Source organism: Piliocolobus tephrosceles, chromosome 3, assembly GCF_002776525.5.
Source record: "Piliocolobus tephrosceles isolate RC106 chromosome 3, ASM277652v3, whole genome shotgun sequence".
Taxonomy (NCBI): Eukaryota; Metazoa; Chordata; class Mammalia; order Primates; family Cercopithecidae; genus Piliocolobus; species Piliocolobus tephrosceles.
In genome coordinates, this window is record NC_045436.1 from 177,856,683 (window position 1) to 177,880,487 (window position 23,805).

At 51.0% G+C, this 23,805-nt stretch overlaps 1 protein-coding gene across 2 annotated transcripts in view; it reads right to left on the reverse strand.

The window, feature by feature from the left end:
* JAKMIP1 (janus kinase and microtubule interacting protein 1) overlaps positions 1 to 23,805 on the reverse strand; it is a 183,546-nt gene that overhangs the window by 20,602 nt on the left and 139,139 nt on the right. The window contains exons 11-18 of one of the 2 annotated variants that reach the window (XM_023206885.1): positions 22,265 to 22,348; positions 18,550 to 18,612; positions 16,169 to 16,267; positions 12,198 to 12,299; positions 11,435 to 11,488; positions 10,483 to 10,548; positions 3,781 to 3,849; positions 2,265 to 2,342 (exon numbers count right to left, since the gene is read on the reverse strand). In XM_023206885.1, coding sequence (XP_023062653.1) covers positions 2,265 to 2,342; positions 3,781 to 3,849; positions 10,483 to 10,548; positions 11,435 to 11,488; positions 12,198 to 12,299; positions 16,169 to 16,267; positions 18,550 to 18,612; positions 22,265 to 22,348 — 615 coding nt within the window. Of the gene's footprint in view, positions 1 to 2,264; positions 2,343 to 3,780; positions 3,850 to 10,482; positions 10,549 to 11,434; positions 11,489 to 12,197; positions 12,300 to 15,860; positions 16,268 to 18,549; positions 18,613 to 22,264; positions 22,349 to 23,805 lie in introns of those variants that run through there. The other variant, XM_023206884.1, reaches the window with a different exon arrangement.

The following is a 23,805-nucleotide window of genomic DNA, read 5'->3' on the forward strand; positions in this document are numbered from 1 at the left end:
GGCAGAGGTTAACCCAGTAGCCCTCCATCACCGAGGCAGAGGCTAACTGGTAGCCCTCCATCACTGAAGCAGAGGTTAATCCAGTAGTCCTCCATCACCGAGGCAGAGGTTAACCCAGTAGCCCTCCATCACTGAGGCAGAGGCTAACCCAGTAGCCCTCCATCACTATCAGGCCACTTGCTCCTCAAGTCTCCTCTGGCTTCTCCCTGCTGGGATCCAGGCCCATTGAGCCAGACTGATTTTAACCAACAAACATGATCACCTTCACCTCTACCCACCCCAACAGTTGCCCCTGGGGAATTAGAAGGCTGGAATCTGTTTCCCGGCAGAGCTGCGAGGCCCCCAGGTGGGCTCCACATGGAGCAGAGCTTGCTGGTGCCTGCAGGCTCACCCCTTCTCTACTCAGCAGCCAAGCTCCCAGGAGACCCCCGGGTGGCCAGTTTCCAGATGGAAATGCACCACTTGATTCTGGAAACCCCGTTGCGGGCCTGCCCCACCTCACTCAGCTCAGTGACAAAGGGACACAGACTTGTATCTGGCACCTGCTGTCCTGGCCCCAGCATGGACGCACGACCCTGGCACCCTCTCAGAGCATTTCACTTCCTCACTGTTCATGAGAATCCAGAGCTGCGTCAGAACTCCTGTCTACCCGTGCGACTGAAATCCCACTGGAAGCACACTGCCCACGGCAGGCTTTCAAATACTCTAAGTGTGAAGGCAGCTTCTATATGGCAGCAGAACCAGCATGCAGGAGCCTGTTCTGCAGATTCAGTGCTCTGAGGGATCCCTCAGGCCTTCCTGAGTTGGTGCTTAGACAAAGGAAGGGTGGACCCCAAGGTGTTCCAAAGCATGTTTTCAGAAATGCCAGTTCTGCAAGATGTCCTTTGAAAAAAGGTCCAATGATCCAGTGAACTTGGCACACTGCTTGCCTACATTCCTCTCAGAGCCTTGACTCACCCTTTAGCACACTAAGACCCCAAGAGGTCCTTCAGAGTTTTCCAACTTAACTCTATTGCGCTACGCTTCGCGGGGCCCCAGGTTCCACCTACAATCACATTCCTCGGTGTTTTTTGGGAAACGCTAGGGGGGAACAGGGATGCGTGATAGGGATGGCCCATCCTGCAGGGTGTTTTCAAAAGGACCAAGCCAGGACCAAAACAAGGAAAAACCTAAAATATTAGAGAAGCAGGAGACAGACCAGGGTATAGATGAGAATGTCTCCATTCGTTAGTTGCCCTCAACACTGCTGATACATCGTGTGCCCAGAGGGAAATGTTGTGTCTTGATAAGGCTTAGTCCATTCTGATCATCTGAGTCTCCTGTTCCCAGTCTGAAGGGATTCAAGCCTCACAGCCTAGACAGGAAGGGCCAAGGGTCATAGCTAGTTGCACCGGCCTTCACATCTAGAATCTCCTGTCCATTTGAGCTAAGCCCAGGCTACCTGCTCTCTGTCTTTCTGGAGCCTCTCATGGGAAGCAGAGTTTTAAAGTCATTTTTTTGGTGATTGGCTCTGCATTTTGTAGGTGCAAATCCATTTTTGTAAAATGACTTTAACTACAAATGATCTGGGCACAGATTTGTTCAAGAGTCTCTACCACACTAGCTTCTGCCTACAAGGAATGGCATTGAACTCCAAATTCTCTCTCCTGCAGGGACAAGTTTCCGTGATCTTACTCAACTCCCCGTCTCCCCCAAGGAGAATTTCTCTCAGTGCCAGGAGCGCTTAGCTTTGAATGTGAGGACACAGGACCCTGAACATCATCCCACTGTACTTTAATCACCAGGATACCCAGAACCAATTTTGCAAGCCAAATGCAATACTACACCCGACCTTACACCTCGTTCCTTCGGTTCTGAAAATCACCTGGCCTCATCTAATTGCTTTACCTCTGCGTTCCTTTGTGATCATCTCTTTTTCCTATTTATAGGGAAACTTGCTTTGGGACTTTAAGTCCAAATATTTAAGTATCATCAAACATATAAGAAATAGAGTTTCTTCCCATTCATCTCAAATGATTACTGGAATTTAAGAAGCATGTCAAAGAAAACCATTAAAGTAACTTTGAATATTTTTGAAAATCACGATTGATTTGGAAAAAGGGATCATCTGTACAGTCATTCCAGCCACACGGTGGAGATGGCATTTTTGTCGCTCCTGTTTGGCACTGGGGAGCACCCTAAATGCAGTTTCAGCCCCGGAGGAAAAAGCAGCCTCTAATGTGGAGTCTAGGAAGCCAAAGTGTCAAACCCACTTCTGGTCCTACCAGGTAAGCCTGGTCAAGGGCTTGCTTCCGGTAGTCGAGCTCCTCTTCCAGATAGCCCTTCTGCCTGCTGAACAGGTCCTGAGAAAGAGGGAGGCGCCATCAGGGACCAGCGTCAGAACAGGAATCCATGACAGCTTCAGAGCCCGTGTGCTAGATAGTGGCAGTCTCACCCAACTGGGGGCAGTCAGATGAGAAGGAACTTGGTGGTCTTCCCTGCGTGCCCCCACGTGAATCGCCCAGCAGGAGCCTCACTGACCCGGGGCACCCTTGACAGCCTCACCTGGATCCTTGGCCAAGACTATCCCCTTTCTCCTGCTTTCCTTCCTCTTGGGTACCTGACTATAAAGAAGGGACCCACGTCAAACCCAGGCACAATTCACAGGAGTCCTTCTGGGTTCCTCCTGCCACGTCTTGGTGGCCCCAGAAGACTGTCTTCATGGTTCTCAGATGTGGTTCTTTCCTCCTGCCTGAACTGCCTCATCCACCTCCCGATCGGTCTCACTGAGCACACTTCTCCCTGCCTCCCACATCCCTGGGCCACTCTCTAAGACCCTGCAAGCACGATCTCTCCAGAGTACAAATCTCTTCTTAGGACTGATTTGAGGGTTTCAGGCTTAGAGTTCATCTCCTGTAGCCACTTCCTTTTACAGACAAGGAAGGAAAGAGCCAGGGAGGACCAGAGCCTCGCCTTAGATGCCACAGTTCGATGATGGCAGAGGTGGGAGTAGAAACGCAGGCCTTCTGGCACCAGTCAGGGCTCTTTCGGCACCACTCCCTGCTCCTAGGCCCCATGAGTCCTTCCACCTTCCTCCTTCTCCTCCCATTTCCATTTCTTCTTGGAGAACTCGAATTGGCCTTTGACTACTCAAGAACCACGTCTTCTGGGAAGCCTTCTCTGTCCTCCCCAGGCTCTCCATACATCCATAACCCCAGTGAATAACCACCGCCACCATTTGTCAGGTACCCAAGGTGCCAAGCACAGTGCAACCCTGGCTATGTATCTTGCATTTCTCATCCCACAACCCAGCAAAGCACAGATTAGAGTTTCCCATTCATCAATGAGAAAACTAAAGTCCAGTTCTCCAAGCTTTCATGGCCAGCGAAGGTTTGAGCCCTGCCCGTGTGTTCCTAGAGTCACTGCGCCAGTATTTCCATATCTGGGCTGTGTCTCTCCTAACATCCTCATGCTGCATTCACATGAGCTCATGACCGCACGACCCTGCAGGCCTGTGAGCTTGCCCCTGGTGACAGGGACCCCACTTATTCATTACCAAGCCTCTAATCCTGGCATAGCACCTGGGACACAGCAGAGGTTCTGAAAATAGGTATTCAGTGAGTAACTGAGCAAGTGAAAGAGTAAGTAAATGGGTGATACTTACTCAGAACAAACACTGGGGCAAAAGCAAAATTGAGAAATGCATGCAAATCATTAGGAAAACACGTGCAAAGCCTTCCTGCAAATCGACTTTGCTCTTCGAACCCTCTCCCCCCACCCCCAGGCAGTCAAATCTTTTACCTTCTCCTTCTCCAGGTCCAGCATCTTCTGGGTCAGGGCGGCCTCGGTCCCCTCTATTTGCTTCAGCCACTAGAAAACAGCAGGGACAGGAGGGGTGCAGCAAAGTGAGAGTCAGAACCCAGTGGGCTGTGGAATTTCACAGGTGTGTGATTTTGATAGATCGGCTTCTTCAGGGTGTGCTCAGGAATGGATCACGTCACGGCACACACGTGCCTGCACCTGCGGATGGTGTGGTTGTGTGTGCATGGTCCAGCCTGTATGTGCAGGAGGTCATAGGTGTAAGTGTGACATGTACGTGCTGTGGAAGCTGGATTCAGAGTCTGGGTGGACCCAAGTGTGGACGACTGCAAGTGTGTACAGCAGAGGAAGTGGCGTGGTGTAGCTGATGTCACAGAGTGCCTGCTCTGTGCTGATGCTTCACTCAGGAGACCTCATCTGACCCTCTTACGACCACCCCATGCAGTAGGCAGCATCACCCCCATTTTGCAGGTAAAGACATGGAGGCTGAGTTAAGTAACTTGTCCAAGGTCACACAGGTGCAGAATGGAGATTTGGAACCCAGCCCGCAGGACGCCAAAGCCCTCAACCCTCCAGCAACGTGAGCTGGAGCAGCCCAGAGTGCCTGGTGCCACCGTGAGAGGAAGCGGAATCACACACAGGATAGGGGGTGTAGGAGCATGAAAGCAGGGTTCGTGCCAGGACATGAGGGCGCAGGCACAGAATAGGGGGTGAACAGGTAGGGCGTGCACCTGAGTGCCAGGTAAGGGAGTGGGAGCTCTGTCCACGTTCCCTCTGGGGTCTGGGCTGGGGGTGAGCACGGAGGCAGGTGTCATATGCGGATGTGTCTCTGTGAGGAGCCCCTAAGATGGGAGGAAGTCCAGGCCAGCACAGGGTGGCTGCCTGTGGGGGAGGGCTGTGGGGAGGTCAAGGCACCGAGGGGTGTCCGGGTTTGACAACACCACTGACCTCCTCATTGCTCAGGTTGTTGGCTGGCCTCCCGCTGCCAGGCCCCAACTGCAGAGCGCCCTCTTTCCCGACCCCAGGCCCCGGCTGTGGAGCACCCCGTTTCCTAACTCCAGGCCCCAGCTGCAGAAAGCCTCCTTTCCTGACCCCAGGATCCCCTAGTTTCCTTGTCCTGCTTGCTTTCCCCCTCCTCTGGCAGCAGCTGGTCACCCTCACCGGGTCACCCTGCCCTTGTGAGGTCCTGGAGCCCTGCCCTCGGCCTTCCCCACCTTACTCTGCCCTCCCCCCGGGATCCACCCTCCCTACCCTCTCTGAAATGTCTCCCACCCAGATCTGCCCCACCACGCCCTGTGTGTCGCTGCCTCCTGCACCCCTCCACTCCCAAGTCTCAAGGAATCTCCAGGGCCTGCCAGGACCCCTGATGGGGAAGAGCGCCCCCTCCTTCCTTTCGTCCACTTCCAACATACTGGCTTCACCTCCTTCTGGTTCTCAAACACACAGCACTCCTTCCCCATCACCAACCCCCCATTCCCCTTTCAGCCCCCAGGTTCATATCTGAACCCTCCCCACACACCACAAATCCCTTTCTGCCCCCCAGCCAGCAAGTTCCCTAAAAAACACACTTGGGCTCATGGAACCTCCCTGCTCTGCTCGGAGCCCTCCAAAGACATCTCCTCACTCCCGACAACACTGGCAAGGCCCCAGCGTGGGGTGGCCCCTGCAATGTTCACAGTCTTATCAGTCAGCACTCTCCTATCCCCACTGAAATCCCGGGCCCTGGTCATCCTAACTACACAGAGCTCCTCAAACATGCCCAGCCTTTCCCTGTGCCGTCCCTACCTCTCCTGGCCCCAGCCTCAGCCCCAGGCCTTTACTGAGCTAGCATCACTCAGTCTTTAGGCCCTGAGCTAGCTGTCACCTCCTCCAGGAAGCCTACTCTGCTTGAGCCCATGGGGTCAGTTACCCTCCATGGTGCCCATGTCAGTCACCTTGTGAATGCCTGGTCACAGCACTCACCTGACAGGCGCTGTTGTTGTCTGTTTCACCCCTAACCTTGCTGCCCCCCTTGAAGGTGGGGGCCACGTTTGCCTTTGCCTCCTGTTGGACTTCCTTGACTGGTACAAGGCCTGACACAAGCAGGTGCCTAATAAACTTCTGTTGAATGAAGGAGAATTGAGGGTGTGCAGGTTGGTGTGGTGTGTGCTGTCTGTACAGAGGGGACGAAAACTGATCGGGTGCTGTCACAGAACTCCCTCCGTAACGTCACAGTGAGCTCAGCCCCCAGTATGGGCTCCAGTGCCAGCCACAGAGGCAGCACCCAGCACCCTGTGCCAGCCGCGGTGGCCAGTACTTCCTCAAACAAGGCTCAGACAAGATGCGTGGTTTCTTAGAAACAGACAAGCATATTTTGGATGAGGAGTTACAGGTATTTCCTTTGTAACATCCTCATGCAAGCAGTCAAAAAATGAACGAAATGAAAATGGGAAATCCAGTTTGGGATGATGACAACCAGCTGCTCTCAGAACGGTTTCTACAGAACAGTGTTGAGCTTTGTTGTTGCTGTCGTTTAAAAAATTGCATACAAAAATAAATTTAACAAGACCTTTTCGGCAACTGGGAGAGAACACGAGAGCACAGAGAGCTGGTCATGAGGACCCCCCACCACGTGAGATCAGAAATTTAATATCAAAGAGTTTGGCCAGAGAGCTGTGGGGCCTCAGTCACTCCTGGGAGAAACATTGTTCATGGTTCTGCTCCAACCCCAGGAGAGGGGGTCTCGGGCTGGGGAGGAGAAGGGAGTCCACCCACAGGGAGGTGCTGATGGGAACCTGAGCAGCCTCATGGGGGCGGCCTCTTGCAGGGTGGGGGCTGCTCTCTGTGCCCCGACTCCCAGGACCACTCAGGTGCAGAGCCTGGATCCCCTGCAACTGGTGGGGCTCATCTCTCCCCTCTCCCTTTGGGGAGGGTCCCAAGGCTTCAACTCAGGGCCAACTATTAGAAAGTCTGACTATGGCTCAGACCTATGCCTCATTCTCCTATCCATCGTTACCAGCGAAAACACGGCCTTTAAGACATTCCCACCTGGCTGAGGCCGGTGTCTCTTTCTCGATCCACTCTGAATTTGAGGGAGAAGAGATACGACTGCTATGATTTATAAACCCTCCAATGTCTCATGGTTCAATTTCTCTGCAGGGCACGTGCCATGTGCTGAGGCGAGTGAGACCTTGCCCTGATCCCATACGTGGCTAACCGGAGTGGGGCTGACGGGCGCCAGGATGGATGCCTGTACCTTGATGACTGGGCAGGGCTTCAGTGGGCAGAGATAAGGAAGGCACGTGCCCGGTGCAAGATGCTGTTTGCAGGGAAATCAACACAGGTACATCATAGGACATTCCTTCAGGTTGCACTTCACCTGCACACTGAGAAATGGGCTTCGAGGCCAGCTGAGGTGTCTCATACCTGTCATCTCAGCACTTTGGGAGGCCAAGGCGGGCAGATCACTTGGGGTCAGGAGTTTGAGACCAGCCTGGCCAACATGGAGAAACCCCATCTCTACTAAAACTACAAAAATTAGCCAGGCGTGGTGGCACATGCCTGTAATCCCAGCTGCAGGAGGCTGAAGCACGAGAATCGCCTGAACCCTAGAGGTGGAGGTTGCCGTGAGCTGAGATCATGCCACTGCACTCCAGCCTGGGTGACCAGTGAGACTCTGTCTCGAAAAAAAAAAAAAAAAAATTCATGCCTCTAAGGGAACATTGACATTGACTTCCGCTTATTTGGATACCAGTATGGAATGACAATTTTTAAAATAAGGAGTATTTAGTGGTATGGGGGTTAACTGGGCCTGTCTGTGAAAGCCTTCTCTGGCAGTGACATTGCAGGTGCCCTCCCCTTCTGCAAACTTCCCTGCAGTGCCTGTCAGCTCTAGGGTGACCAGCTTGTCCCTGTTGGCCCATGACTGTCCCTCTTTTAGCACTGCAATTCTCATGTCCCAGGAAAGCTGTCAGTCCCAGGCAAAGCAGAACGTCCGTCCCCTAGTGGTCCTGCCAGATTCTCAGGGGGTCTCGCTGATGCAGTTCCCACCCCACATGAGGGTCCACTTCTGAACCTGAGGAGCTCTCCCACCAACAAGGCTGGGAGAAGACAAGTGGCAACTCCCAAGCTTACTGGACCTTTATCCACAGACAAATGGCAGGGCCAGTGTCTCCTAGAACCCAACCTGAGAAAACTATGGTTTAAGTCCAGTCCTCAAAGATGGGGAGCTGGGCACCTCTGTGCCAGGCTTAGAATCAGGGCCCCATAACCATCAGTAGGGGTTGTGAGGGGCTGGCAGACTAGGGCGGCCAGCACGGCTCTCTAGTGTGTAGGGCACAAGGCATGGCACCAGGCTGACCAGCTTGGGGAGGTTAGTGGGCAGGGGCAGGCAGGTGGCAGTGGGGGTGGGCAGGGTGCAAGCGGGGAGGTCGGCAGCTGCCAGGCAAGCAGAGCATGGGGAGGGTCAAGCAGACAGTGGCTGGATCCCAGACAGGTTCCCCTCCTCATCTGTCCTAGAGGGCTGCTAATCTCACAGATGCCCAGAGGATGAGGAGCGCTGGGGACTTAAGGTGCAGGCCTGGAACACCTGCTGTGGGTAGGGCGTGGGGAGGGGCGCATCAGGAATGGCTCAGGTGGGAGAACTCAGCGCCCTGCAGAGGGCTGCTCTCACCGAGGCTGGAAGCCTCCTGCCAGCTGGCGCCCTGGCCCTCCAACGCCCTCTGCCCCAGCCCCGTGACGAACCAGCCACCTGAGTCACTGGCAGGTTCCTACTCCTTGCTCACCCGATCCACAGGCATTGATCAAGCATCTCCAGGAAGCAAGCACAGCCCCAGGTGCCTGACTGAACCAGATGGCAATGCCTGATCCCACTGAAATATGCAGCTTCGCGGATTCCGACAGAGACTGTGAGCCACCAGGATGCTCAGTGTCATGGCTGAGAGAGACGTGGTGAGAAACTGGCTGAAACCCCTGCAGCTGGCAAGTGGTGTCGCCAAGACCCAAGCCAGGAGAGGCCTCCCCGACATCAAATCAGACACTGGTGGATGTGACATCTCCACGTCTACCAGGGCCGTGCTCAGCACTTGACACTAAGATGCTCTTTCTCAGTAAATGTTCCAGTGGATGTTGAGTAAACTGAGTCATAAATGTCATAAGTGTTTAATCAGCACTTTGTGTGACTCTACACGGAGCACTGTTGGAGGAGCCTAGACAGCCATGGAAGGTTTTGCTGCTGGAAAGGTGTGCTGAATGCGTCTCATGTGCCCCGCCCCATGCCTGCACCTGCATCTGCACCTGATGGCCACCAGCCGGCCAGGTGTGAGTCATCCCCGTCCCGCGGTTCACCTGAGGACACAAGCTCAGCCAGGTTTAGTGATGATAGGAACAGGAGAAAGCTGAGTTCCAATCCTCTCACTGCCTACCAGTGTGACCTTGGGCAAGGTTTGGCCATAAGTCTGTTACCCACATTTAGTATCCTTTACTTGACTGAGGGATTGAACAGATGCCCTGGGAAGGAAACTATTTCTAGTTTAAATGCCCTTCCAGAGATTCAGGAGTGAATCCCAACTGAGATCATTAAGACCTCATCACTGCAAAAATAGCATTTTAAAGTTGAACTCATGTGCTTTGAAAGCAAAAGGTCTTTAGCCCTAAACAGTTGTGTACTTCTAACACACCCTAAACCAATGTAAAAGGCAAACACATCAGGAATGTGTTTTGTAACAAACAGGTCAAAAAGCTAATATCTTTAATACATAAAGCACGCAGAGAAGTCAGTAAGAAAGACAATGACAATGAATACATATTTGTCAAATGAATGAATGCACGGATGGGTGAATAAATCCAATGGAAAACCCTCAAAATAAATGCAATTATAATTCACAAGGAAGGAGAAGAAAATAGATAATACACACACAAAAAAACTCAGTATCACTAGCACTCAAATAAAAATGAAAACAATGATATGATATAGTTTTCACCATCCAATCGACAAAGTACTCGGCAGCAGTAACATGCCATGTCAAGCATAAATCAACAATGTGTAAGGCTGCGGGTAGAAGGGTAACTGGTGCCGCTTTTCTGGACACTGTTTTGACCATGCCGAAATCCTTGAAGACATTCTTACTATTTGGCCCAGTGATTCTGCTTCTAAAACATATCCTACGGGCATATTTTAAGATGTAGATAGAAATTTATGTGTAAAAAATGTGCAGTTTACCACTGTATGATTGTAGGAAAAAAAAAAAGTGGAAACACCTACGATATCTAACAGCTAAGAGGGCTTCAGTAACTAACGGTAGAACTGTGTGATGGAGAGATGCACAGCCATTTAAACACATTTATGAACCACGTTAAATGGCATGGAGGATGCTTCTAAAGCCTGATTGAAAACCGGATGTCAAGTATCGTTTCGACTAAGTTTAAAAACAATGGACACAGGGAAACCACTGGAAGGAAATACACAAATGTGACAGACTGTTTCCTCCACTGGGTTTTGATTTCCTCCTGCATCTCTGGGTTTTCTACAGCGAGCATGTGGGACTTCCTTCATGAAGAAAATGGAAAGGCATGCACGGGCACGTGCAGACGCAGACAGACTGGAATGCATGCTCCCACGCAAAGCAAGACGCCAATGTACAGTTTCTTGTATGGTGCTGGGAAGCCGGGACAAGGTGTGAGCACAGAAATGCCGCTGGCTTCTACCTTTTCACACAGGGCAAGCACAGTTCCAGCTTGGATTATTGCAACCTGTTCTTCATTTCTCAAATTCTAAAACACAAAAATGGGCAAGGGCATTTGACACTGGATCCCAAATCCACGTGTAGACAGTCAGCACCAAGCAAGCTTTTTTGTTTGTTTTTGTTGTTGTTTGTTTGTTTTGAGATGGAGTCTCTCTCTGTCACCTGGGTTTGAGTGCAGTGGTATGATCTCGGCTTACTGTAACCGCTGCCTCCTGGGTTCAAGTGATTCTCTTGCCTCAGCCTCCCGAGTAGCTGGGATTACAGTAGCTGGGATGCACACCACCACACTTGGATAGTTTTTGTATTTTTAGTAGAGATGGGGTTTTGCCATGTTGGCCAGGCTGGTCTTGAACTCCTGACCTCAGGTGATCGGCCCGCCTCAGCCTCCCAAAGTGCTGGGATTACAGGCGTGAGCCACCGCGCCCGGCCAACACCAAGCAACTTTCTTAGCTTTTCTCCGAGCTGCACCCGAGGGTCAGCTCCCTCTAGCTAATGGGACCAGCACATCAGGCACACAGCTTCTGTCCCTCTGTTTGGGGACATTTCACAGAGTGGCACTAAGCTTTTGTGAAACATGGCTGCATTCAAGTTCATCTTTCAGGATAGCCAAAAGATCCCTTTCTGATTTCAGAAATCTCATGTGACTCCACCTGCATTCTGGGTAGGGGTTCTCAGGCCTTCCCGTCCCCTCCTCACTCACAGGCCAGGGGAACCTAACTTCAAAACCCCACTTCTGACAAATACCAACCCCTCCACCCACCCAGGAACACGGCCATACAAAAGCCTTACATTGTACTTCTTAGATCTCTTATATCAGAGAGGAATTAAAAAAAACAAAACAAAACAAAAGTCACACAGAATACACCCAGATCAAAACAAGAACACGAAAGCAGAAACCGATCGCTCATAGTTACCCCATTATCGCCAAGGATATCTAATTTCTTCATAAGTTCAGAAACATTCACATCCTGGAAGAGATTTCCAACGTTCATTTTTGTGTGAGCTACAGAGACCAACCACACCAATTTCTAGGGCCACGGCCTTTCCTCTCGACAAGACACCATGCTCTTTCTTTTCTTTTCTGGCCAAGTTTTGTGCCCAGCCATTCTTCTGGGGAGTGAGGGAGAGAAGGCATAACTGCTGCTCATTTGCTGAGTGTTACACCAGCACAAACACTGCTTTCTAGAAGGGCCATGGAATTGGGTGAGTCAGGACGCTGTCCCTGGGGCTGAGCAGGTCTTTAGGACATGGCAAACCCCGGACCCTTCTAGCCACCACAGCCACCATCTACAGAACCTTGCTATGCCAGGCACAGGGCCAGGCACTTGGCATCTGTTCATGATCTAATTTCATCATCACCCCAGCTTCATGGTGTGGGTATTGTCATTTGGATTTCATAGCGAAGAGGCTAAGGCTCAGAAAGTTTACAGGCCAGAGCAGCGGTGGAGCTGGGGTTCACCCTCGGGGCAATACACCAAGCCTCTGCTGTTTTAAACACATGGGTCAAAACAGAGTCACATTTGGTGACCCCTTAATAAACGGTCAGACTATGACTTTTAACACAAGAGGTATCTCATGAAAATCAATTCTATCCCAGCACTCCCCCTTTACAACTGAGCCGGGCACGGAGCGAGCCCTTGGCTGGCATTTAGCAGAGGCACCCCCCAGGCACGCTACCTTAACTCCTTCCTGGTGACAGAACAGCTGGAGAGCGCTGCTGTTGTTCTCAGGGAAGGTGGTGATTTGGAGGTTAAATGCTGGCGACCTCCTCTCTCTCTCCTGGGGAAAAGATTCGGTTTAAAAACAGAATGTGACCGGATTATTTACCACTTGCCATTTTCCCACGTTACTCAGCAAAAACCAAGGAATTCCAGTGGGCACAGATGTTACTAAAAAGCGCGAGTTCGGACTAGAAGAAGCCTCGTCTGTGAACTACGACGTTTTCACGCCTTCCCACGTAGCAGTTCTCCTTTGGAAATGTGTTTACTTCTTACCTATTCATCTAGGGAGAAATGGTTAACCGGGTACCATGGCTTTATCCATTGTGAAGTCACAGAATTACAAAATTTAAAAAACAGTTGCACTAAATTTGAATAGATAGCAAAAGCCGTCAACTATGGTTTATTACCCTGTGCCAGGCACACCACTCTCCTGTTTAATCCTCACACAACCCCAGGAGGCAGGCTCATTGCTTTCATTCTGTAGACAAAGAGGAGGCAGTGGCTCAGGGAGGCTGAGTCTGAGGTCCCACACTCTGAGGACCCAAAGGCTGACTTTCTTTTTCTTTCTTCCTTTCTTTCTCTCTTTCATTCTTTCTCTTTCTTTTTTTTTCTTTCTTCCTTTCTTTTTCTTTTTCTCTTTCTTTCTCTCTTTCTTTCCTTTCTTTCTTCTTCTCTCGCCCTTTCCTTCCTTCCTTTCCTTCCTTCCTTCCTGCCCCTTCCTTCCTTCCTTCTTCCTTCCTTCCTTCCCCTTCCTTCCTTCCTTCCTTCCTTCCTTCCTTCCTTCCTTCCTTCCTTCCTCTCTCTCTCTTTCTTTCTTTTTTCACTCTTGCCGCCCAGGCTGGAGTGCAATGGCACAATCTTGGCTCACTGCAACCTCCACCTCCCGGGTTCAAGCGATTCTCCTGCCTCAGCCTCCCAAGTAGCTGGGATTACAGGCACGCGCCACCATGCTGGGCTAATTTTTTTTATTGTTGTTGTTTTGGTTTTTTGTTTTGTTTTGTTTTGTTTTTAGTAGAGACGGGGTTTCACCATGTTGGCCAGGCTGGTCTCGAACTCCAGAGACCTTTGGTGATCCGCCCACCTCGGCCTCCCAAAGTGCTGGGATTACAGGCGTGAGCCACCTCGCCCGGCCCCAAAGGCCGGCTTTCTGTTCTTTCCAGCACAATCTGCCAATACCATTCACAATTTTTTTTGAACCACACTAGCACAACCAGTGATTGTTCTGCCCCGCCTCAGATTTACAGCAAAGCTCAATTACTAAGGGAGGAAGAAGAGCAAGTCTTTTCCCGAAAGAGGTATTTATTAATCATACGTAAGTGACAAGTTTTTAAAAGGTTGGGAAAACCTAATTACTTACAGGGCTAAAGCACAGTGGCAGAACAGGACTCACGTCTCAGATGTGTTTCCTGTACAGAACGGACTTTAAACACTTTAGCGATGGGCAGATTTGTCATGGCGGGGCAGCAGAGAAGACCTTTGCAAATTATACCTTTCAATCAAACTGCTTTGGTTTGAGAAAGTTACAGTAAGGTACAAAATAACACACTTTGGGCCATTCTAACAGAATCTAGCTACGGAACCAATGGGCTTCTTGAATAATTCAACAAAGAGATGTAGCCAAGAGTGGCACGAATCTAGACGGCAGGGCTTAAGAAGATGCTCTAGGGTGAGACTGAAGGAAAGAGGGAGGACTGGGTAGTAATTCAATCAGTTTCCATGAAGCCCTAACCTGACTAAACTAGGTTTGAAACAGTCTGGTAAGAAAACCCTATTTCCCTTATTAGTCAAAAAAAAAAAAAAAAAAAAAAAAAAAAAAAAAAATTCATGATGGTTCCATTCCACAGATGCCTTTGTACCAGCAAATTTACTTAAATGGCGTCTCCATAGAAAAAGTGGCCCCAAAAGCTCAGATTTTATATGAACAAAAGTCATTTTGTAGGCCGGGCATGGTAGCTTATGCCTGTAATCCCAGCACTTTGGGAGGCTGAGGCAGGTGGATCCCCTGAGGTCAGGAGTTTGAGACCAGCCTGGCCAACATGGTGAAACCCCATCTCTACTAAAGATACAAAAATTCGCTGAGTGAGGAGGTGTGTGCTTGTGATCCCAGCTACTAGGGAGGTTGAGGCAGGAGAATCACTCAAACCCAGGAGGCAGAGGTTGCAGTGAGCCAAGAGCGCACCACACTACTGTCCTCCAGCCTGGGTGACAGAGCGAGACTCTGTCTCAAAAAAAAAAGCCATTTTGTTTCTGGTAGTTCTGAAGGAGGGTGGAGACCATTAAAGAAAACTTTAGGCCGGGCGCGGTGGCTCAAGCCTGTAATCCCAGCACTTTGGGAGGCCGAGACGGGCGGATCACGAGGTCAGGAGATCGAGACCATGCTGGCTAACACGGTGAAACCCCGTCTCTACTAAAAAAAAACAAAAAAACTAGCCGGGCGAGGTGGCGGGCGCCTGTAGTCCCAGCTACTCAGGAGGCTGAGGCAGGGGAATGGCGTAAACCCAAGAGGCGGAGCTTGCAGTGAGCTGAGATCCGGCCACTGCACTCCAGTCTGGGCGACAGAGCGAGACACCGTCTCAAAAAAAAAAGAAAACTTTAGTGAACTGGGTAGTGCTTAAAGAATTATCATGAGAAAGACTCATAACAAGGATTTGTGAAAGGTTCTCTAACAGAGGCAGGAGTATTAACAATGATGTCACATAACTTCCAATTCTGCCGCACAAATAAAATGCTCATGTCATGCTGAGCCAAGAGCTGAGTCACACTTGGTGTGAGAAATACTCAGGCCACAGGTCCCTGCCCACACGACAAGGTACACACGGTCAGCTCTAATGCAGACAGAATTGTCACTCAAGCCGGGAGGAGAAAACAAAATTGGGGAAGCCACAGACACTGTGAGGGTGCTCACTTTGAGGGTTTCACGCATGCAAAGGTTTCAGCTGGGAGACAGCAGAGCCGCGCCACTACAGGTGCTTAGAGAAACTCATCACAAACTTAAGTGATGTTTAAAATGCCAATGATTTTTCAACAGAAACAAAACAAAGGATTATGAAGTACCATGAGAGCAAGGCAATACAGTAACACACCCGAGGTAAGATTTCAGTTGGAAGCAGTAAGACCATTAGTGTTCTTTCACTGAATCTCACTCGGTGCATTGGGGCAGTTCCTGAAGGAACAGGATTTCTACACGTGAACAGCAACTGATCTCCCTCCAGTAGTTTTGAGTTGCAGTTTGAGTTGCAAATAGTAATTTCTTTAGCCCAATATTGCTGCAATGCCTGGGTCTGTATTTACTGCATAAAAGAGTTTGAACAACGTAACTAGTTTTCTTAAACGCCTATGCAAATACATCCTTCTACCCTGTCTTTACTTACCTTGTGTTTACCTTGGCAAATAGAAAATGAGCCCAAACTGGCATTAAACGCATTCTAGAGTCAATTGCTGGCTCAGGTCAGACTCTGCTATTTCAAAAGGTGAGATTTACTGCATGCAAGATCACTTAAAAAGGTGTGTTATTAATTGCAACAGTGCTTCCGTCTGGGTGTGCAGAATGCGTACCCGGTGACTATGCATGCAGGAAAGAAGTAGTTATGGAAATGAAACACAAATAAAAAAGGCAAAATATTGCAAAAACAAATTATTTTATTAAGTGCAAAACAAGCCATAGGCAATAAATATATTAGCTCTGGTACATGTCCATAGACTTGGGTGAGCACTCTCTCCAGAACACATTAAGGCAGTGAAATTATTCTGAACATACAGATTTAAAAAAAAGAAAGAAAGAAAGAAAGAAAGAAAGAAAGAAAGAAACTAGAACATGTCCCCTTTCCACATGCTTGAAAACATCTGGGAGCTTTACATGAATTTCAGTTTGGGTTCAAAGAGAATGTCTGCTCCGTTTGAGAGCTTACAACAGATAGAGTCTCTTACTTCGAGTTCTAGCACTCTGAATTCTAACAGCTCGTTCTGATCCTTGGCGTCTTGCATTTCGTTCTTCAGCTGGTTCTCTTCCATTTCCAGCCTGTAAATCTAGAGCAAAGATACCTGCAGATTAACAGGATGGGCGGGAGCACTGGGGTCCCCTGGTCACAGGCCACCTGACTGAGTGGCTAGAGGGAAGCAGAGGACCAGCCACGTGGGCAAGGGGCGGGAGAGGGCTGGGTTGGCAACAAGGGAGGCAGGTGCTGCAGGTCCTTTTTGCTGATGCGTCTGGGAATGAAGGAGACAGAGGCTGGGCCAGGTTCACCCCTGCACCTCTGAGCCTGGCCCAGTGGAGTAGGGGCTACTTATATATTTGCTGAATAAATGAATGATGGGGAAACTGAGGCATGGAGCTATTAAGTCCCTCCCTTGTGGCCAAACACTGGGAAGCAAGAGTGCCACACCCAAAGCCTGTCCAGGTCTTTCCAACTCAAGCCCCACCAGATTCAGCCCACCCAGACAGAGGCCCAGCCAACTGCGGCAGGGAGGCCCCCTCCTGCTTCCCCACAGAGCTTGCAGAAGAAGCCGTAAAGGCAGGAGTTCTGTGAGAGCGCAGATCAGTGTGCGAAGTGACACTGCCTGCATCCCAGTTCCAGCTGGGAGACGGTGGATCACTTAGCCAACTACTCCAGCCCTCAGCTTCTGTCCAAGAAGGGAAACAGTAGCACCCATCACCTGGCAGCAGCGAGAAGTCACTAAAATAACACAAGTAAATGAGGGCTTTGAGTAAAGAAAGCCTCATAGCACCATTACAGAAGGCTGGAGCGGGCCCTATAGCACCATTACAGAAGGCTGGAGCGGGCCCTCTGCCAGGTGATCCCACCCCCGGGAGACCTTTAGAAATGGGATGAGGGGTGAGGTGAGGGTTTTCCATGGCTCCCAGAATTTAGTGAACAAGACACTAAAGATGCTAAAATTCTCCCAAGGCCCGGGGCTGCTTGCCGTCCCAAATGCCCTTGTCCCAAACGTTCTTGAGAAATGTAGGGAAGGGAATGGGGTCACATGCTGGTTAGCAGCAGAGAGGGGGCTGGGCTGAGGCCCCCCACCAGGACCAGGCCAGGTTCCTCTAGTCCTGGTGCTCCAGGATGCTCAAAAGCTGAGGCCTAACCTAGGGTCTGGCTCCACTTACTTGCAACATCCAGAGACAGAGTGGACTGGAAGCTGCCAGGGGCCGGGAGGCAGGGCAGAGGGGGGACTGCACATGGGCAGGAGGGGTCTTTTTTTTAGTCTTTTCTTTTTTTGAGACGGAGTCTCGCTCTGTCGCCCAGGCTGGAGTGCAGTGGCCGGATCTCAGCTCACTGCAAGCTCCGCCTCCCGGGTTTATGCCATTCCCCTGCCTCAGCCTCCCGAGTAGCTGGGACTACAGGCACCCGCCACCTCGCCCAGCTAGTTTTTTGTATTTTTTTAGTAGAGACGGGGTTTCACCGTGTTATCCAGGATGGTCTCGATCTCCTGACCTCGTGATCCGCCCGTCTCGGCCTCCCAAAGTGCTGGGATTACAGGCTTGAGCCACCACGCCCGGCCAGGAGGGGTCTTTACCAGGCCAATAATGTTCCAGAACTGCATTGTGGTGATGGTTGCATAACACAGTACATTTACAAAAGGAATAAGTGAATTGTACACCAATTAGGAAAAAATAAGCTACGATTTTAATTCCAAAGCATTAGAGCTACCCCCAAGCAGACTCCCTGAGAGCTCTGGAAAGTTCCACAACCCGAAGGAGAAGAACAGAGGCCCAGTTCCCATTATGGGTCAGCTGCACTGGGCAAAGATGGCCTGAGGATCTGCCCATGGACCCGCCTCGGGTGCCCACCATACTGGTGGGTGAAGGGCTTTGGACCACAAAGCCACAGCAGAGGTGGCCTGGAGCCCAATGTCAGGAAGATGGACCAGCCCAACAACAGGCCAGCCCTCCCCATTTCTGCAGGTGTCCCCAGAGGACGGGGCAGCCCTCCCCATTTCTGCAGGCTGTCCCCAGAGGACAGGGCAGCTCTTCACATTTCTGCAGGGTGTCCCCAGAGGTTGGGGCCAGCCCTCCCCATTTCTGCAGGGTGGCCTGGGAAGACAGGCCAGGTCTCTGCATTTCTGTGGGGTACCCCAGGAGGATGATCTAAACCAACTCTGCAGACCTGGTCGCAGAGGATAGAACCATGGATGTGGCTTTGATTCCATGTGAGGAGGACATCTCTCCTCACAGGAAGCATGCAGGCCCTGAGGCCCTGGTCACCGGAGTACCTAAATGGCGCTGGGCATGACCCGTGTGGTCTGAGCAGGCCTGCAGGGTCCCAACTGCCCTGGGGCTCTGTGTTTTCCTGAGGCAGGCCACGTACCTTTTCCAGCAAGTCTTGGTTTGTTCTGATGAGCAGCTGCTTCTCCTCAACCCATTTGGAATCCTAAGGAAAAGCACTAAATATGGTCACATTCATGGAAGCAAACAGATGGCCAAGTAACAAACTTTTAGTGAGAAAGGTCACTTTCTATGAAACTGATTATGGAGAGGTCATAGAAAATGACAGCTGTGATGTGTCCTCATTGTCCCTGTCAACTTTTAAACCCCAAAAAGAGAAACGGCTGGTTTGTGGGGCATCCCTTCTCCACTTCATTCACGTTCCCCAAAGCACGATGACTTCATTCTGTCAGTCTAATTGACAGCAACGTGGCTCCAGGGTGACTGGTCCACACTGGCAGACCCTCCATGCCTGCGGAAGGCTGACCTCATACCCCGTGGACTGGCCAGAGCCACAGATACGCTTTTGTTCATTCTACTGTCTCTGCCGGTGACACCCTTCCCACGTTTCTTTGCCTGGCCATATCCTCCTGGATAAGTCCTGTGAGCACATGGCACCAAGTCCATCTTATCACTGTGGCACCCCAAGCCTGGCACAGTGCCTGGCACACAGGGACAGGGGTACTTGGTGAATCGCGGAATGGGCAGATGAAGGAATAAGTAAAGGCATGGGAAGCCCTCTCCAACTCCCTCCTCCCTTCTCTGCTGGTCAGCCACAGAGCTGGGGCTGGGTAGAGGCCCCTCCCAAGCACCAGGCTGGGCCGGGTTCACCGAGTCTTGGTGTTCTAGGATGCTGAGAAGCAGAGGCCTGGCCTAGGGTCTGGTCCTAAGTGCATGGAATGCACAGAAGAGGCCCTGGTTGTCTCCAGGCTTCTGTCTCCCTGGCACCTGGCAGCTGCGTCATTCCCATGCTGACCCACATGTGGGCCTCACAGGCTGCGAGCACCTGTGAGGAGTGGCTGTGCTCCACCCACCTTTTGTCTGCCGGATATTGTGGCCAAAAATGGCTGCAACCCTCCCTCCCACCTCTGTGTCCACCCCCTTTGCCATGTGACTCGGCAGCTCCTCCCAGCAGGTAATGGGGTCCATTTCTCCAACCTCAAAGCTGGGCTGGGCCATGCCATGCTCTGGCTACCGGGATGTTAGCAGAGGTGACCTGAGCAGAGGTTTGGACCCTGCTAGGGCCTTGGGCTTGCCCATTTTCCCTGCCCCAAATCATGGGGAAAGAAGCCAGGTGGGCTTCCCTGAGGCAGAGGCACCTGGCTGGCAGCTGGCAGGCTGTGCCCAGCCAAAACTGCTGATCCACAGAACTGTGTGCAAACAGAATCCCTGCTGTTTTAAATAACTAAGTGTTGGGGTGGTTTGTTACTCAACAGCAAACTGACCCAGTGTCCCAGGTACCAGCACTGGGCCTGGGATGGGTGAGGGCTCTGGGAAGTGCTTGCTGGATGAACAGCCACAAGCTTTGCCCCAGACTGGCGCCATTCTCCAGCAGGCATGGAGGGCAGAGCAGGCCACACAGAGAGGACCTACCCTCCTGGGGGAAGCTAAGTGCGGAAAGTAAAGAAGTTCCTCTTCAAAGTTTCCCTTCTTATGAAAGAATACATCATAAGTGTAAGAAATAATAGTTTCTTTTAAAAACCTAACTTCCTTCAAGCCTCCTTGGTTTTGTACTAATAACTCTTTGTTAAGCCCCTCCTATGTAGCTGTTAGATATAAGGGAATAAGTATATTCTAGGTCTTTGTACTTTAACCAAGATATTTGTTATAGACATGCTCAAACATGTCCCAGCTTGGGGTTCCTTATTTGGAAATGTTATTACTTCTCTAAGTCTTTTTGCAAGCAACTTCCTCTTTTCCTTTGTTCTCTATTGCCTTTACCTATCTAGAAAAGTTTTAAGTTGTTAGTCAATTGGGTCTAGCTTAGACTGGGAGGTCCAGCTCCAGTCAATGGAGATAGGACGCAGCAGTAAGGACCTAATGTGTAAGGAATAACTATCCCTGCTTTTCTTTGTTCAATGTGCATGATTGCTGACAGGCAGCACCCTTTCTGCGGAAAGTAAAATTGCCTTGCTGAGAACATTTTTGTCTGAATGCTGATTTTTCCTTGCAGCACCAAGGAATAAACATTTACTTACAACACTAAGTTAGTCATAGACTGTGATCAGGCAAGTTACAGATATGTCGGCTCAGCCTAGAAGACGGAAACTGAGGCTAGCAGCCTAAAAAAAAAAAAAAGCCTTATCATCTGGCACCTGGATCTCTGCTCCAGCTACTCCTGGGTTCTCCTCTGTCCTCCTGCTTAAGGTATTAGGAATTATTATTAGCCCCATTTTAAAGATGAGGAAACTGAGGCACAAAGAGATTATGTAACTTGCCCAAGGTTATGCAACAAGGAAGTGGCAGAGCTGCCCTCTGACCCAGGTGGCCAGCTATAGTGTGTGATCTTTGCATCACAATCCCACCACACGGAGATGCAGACCACGGTTTACAGAAGTCATTCCAGAGGGCTGGGCACTCACATTCCCCCATGCAGTCCATTGGTAAAGTCTGCTGTGGCAACCTACTCTGTGCCAGGCATGCATGCTGGTCGCTGGCCATCCACCTCCATGGGAACCTCAGTCTCAACCCTGAGCCCTGCAGCAGCCATTCTGAGCTGCTGGCTTTGCAGCTTTGCAGTGCTCTTCCGGAGCTGCTTCTGTTAAGCTGCCTGGAATCTTTTACACCCCTCGCTTCATGCCTGCTTTCTCCCACTGTGTCCCACTGGGCCTAAGACCTGTAGTAGACCTTGCCCGGCTTCCTCAGTCCCCCATAGATGCCTCTCTGCAGGTGGGGGTGGGGGCCACCAGACACTCCATCTGCCCACACCCTCCTTGGCACCCTCACTGTTAGTGAGGACACGTGACTGATGGATTTTGCTGAGGCAGCAAACAGCCAAGCAGAGGAAGAGTTCAAGATGGGGCAGTTCCAAGACGATGGTGCTTCCTGCCCTGCATCCCTGAGAGGCCCCAGGGAGAAACAAGAGTGTGAACAGAATCCACCTTGTCACATGCAGCCAGGGAGACATTCAGGTTATGCCACCTATGTCACCACAGCAGCACTTCTGACACAGAGGAGGCCGACTCATACTAACCTTTGGATGCCACCCCCTGACAGGCCAGATTTCCACCCAGAGCCCCCTCTGGCATCTCCCCGACTCCAGAGGACAGGTCTAGGCCCAGGCATTGCTTTTCTGCTGTGTCTTACTATCAACTGGGCCTTGCCTAATCAAATGCAGTGGATGGGTAGGTGCAGACGACTCTAACCTGAGCAGCACAGGACCAGACTGTTCTAAGACACAATCAGAGACCAGAGGTGGGGCCTCTGCAATAACCCAGGGTTAGTCATGGGTGCTGGTTCTTTTTCACAATTAAAATCTTGATAGGAAATGACAGCTCTTCTTCAGGTTCAAGTCAAAAACAGTTTTGATCACACCTTTGCTTTTGGAATCCCCTCCTTTTTGTGCATGTGGCAAACAAACAAAGAAAAGGCCAAGTTAGAATGCCATACCTTGTTTTGATTTTTTAAACTCGGCACACAGGCTCAGTAGGAAGCATACCAGTGGCTGGGTTCTGCTAGTGTTTTTTCCTCTAGTGTCTCTGGAGAGCTCCTGATCCAGCCCCACAGAACATCCCCCTCGGCACATGGGCGAGCCCTGGGGACACCACCGTGGGGACAGAAAAGCAAAGATCCACAGAGCACAGATCATTCCTGCTCACCTGTCCCTTCTCAACCAGTAACTTCTCCAAATCTTCAATTTTGGCCTGACACCTCAGCAGATCAGCTTGTAGCTGCTCCCGAGTCTGGAAGGGAAAAGACCAGGCAGTGAGCCGGTCACCTCCAGTGGGTGACAGGGAAGTGGAAAGTGTCGTGCCTCGACGCAAGCAATGCCTAGGATCCTTATAGGCAAACCTCAGGAACAGGTTCACTTTTAGGAGCACATATTCCACCTTGCCCTGCTAGAAGCATGGCTCAGCTTCAAACACAAAATCATTAAGAACGGAACAGCCTTGAGAGTTTGACAGGTCCGACTTGCTTGGTTTTACAGGCAAGGAAAAAGAAGCCTGGAGAAGGGACCCTGTTTTTCAAGGGGGTGAGTGAGCCAGAAGCCAGCCACCCTGGGGGTCCAGGACCAGCTCTCTGACCAAGTCCAGTCCTCACTGAATCTGAAGCTCATTCAGCTATCATCAGACTTCAACACGCTTGCACACTTGTGCAGCCCCCGTCCAGGCCCCTTATCATCTACAGCAGGGGCTGCAAAGCAAAATACTTCAAGCACCAAGCAAGTCATAGAAATAAGGGAAGTCACAGGGTGTGGGGTAACAGGGAGTGGTGGGGACTGTGGCAAGCCGGAGGCACATGACCCATCTCAGGGAGGTGCTGCCACTCAGCAGCAGCCACATGAAATGGGACGCCTGTTGCTGCTAGATGTTCTGACCTTTCAAGAGAGGTCACAAACCTGGATTTCTCTATGGAATCTCTTGACTTTTACATGTTGACAAGTAGACGAAATTTAAAAAGCAAAACAAAAATGATTCCGCCCACACAAAGCCTCACAGTTTCCCTCCTCTGACCTAGATGATAAAGACTGGGCCTTTTATGGTGGGACAAGAAGCTTCCCACCCTGCTGACCTCAGTCCCCCTTACTCCTGACTCCCCCTTACTCCTGGCTCCCCCCACACAGGGCCACTGCTGCCCCTGGAACAAGCTCCATGTGGGCATGGCCTCTCCTCTCTGCCTTTGCCATCAGATATGCCAGGCAACGCTCCATTCTGGCCCATCGCCTTTAAGACCACCAAAATCCATCCCTTTGTGGAATTCCTGAACAGGGCTCTGAAAAAGGGCACAGGCCCTCAGTCCGAGAAACCTGGCCTTGACTCCCAGCTCTGCTTGGTACCATCTGGGCATTTGGGGGCAAGTTGCTCAGTTCTGAGCCTGTTTCCTCATTTGGAAGATGGGGTTAATTCCCCCCTGCCTCAGGGGACCAGTGTGGGGGTGAGATGGGGAGGGGACGCAGGGAAGCACCCGTGTGTGCTCTCCGGGAGTCCCCCGCACTCACAGGAGGAAGGGAGAGCAGGCCCAGTCTATGTGACTGCCGAAGGTGGGACAAGGGCCAGTGGGTGGAGGTTTCCAGAAGGCAGAGCTCAGCCCAGCCTGAGGAATGGCGTGTCCTGGACTGAGGTGGCCACAGGGCCCAGAGTGCCTTGGTGGCTGGGGAGCATCTGAGAGTCCCTGCAAGTGTTCTGGTGGATGTCCCGGA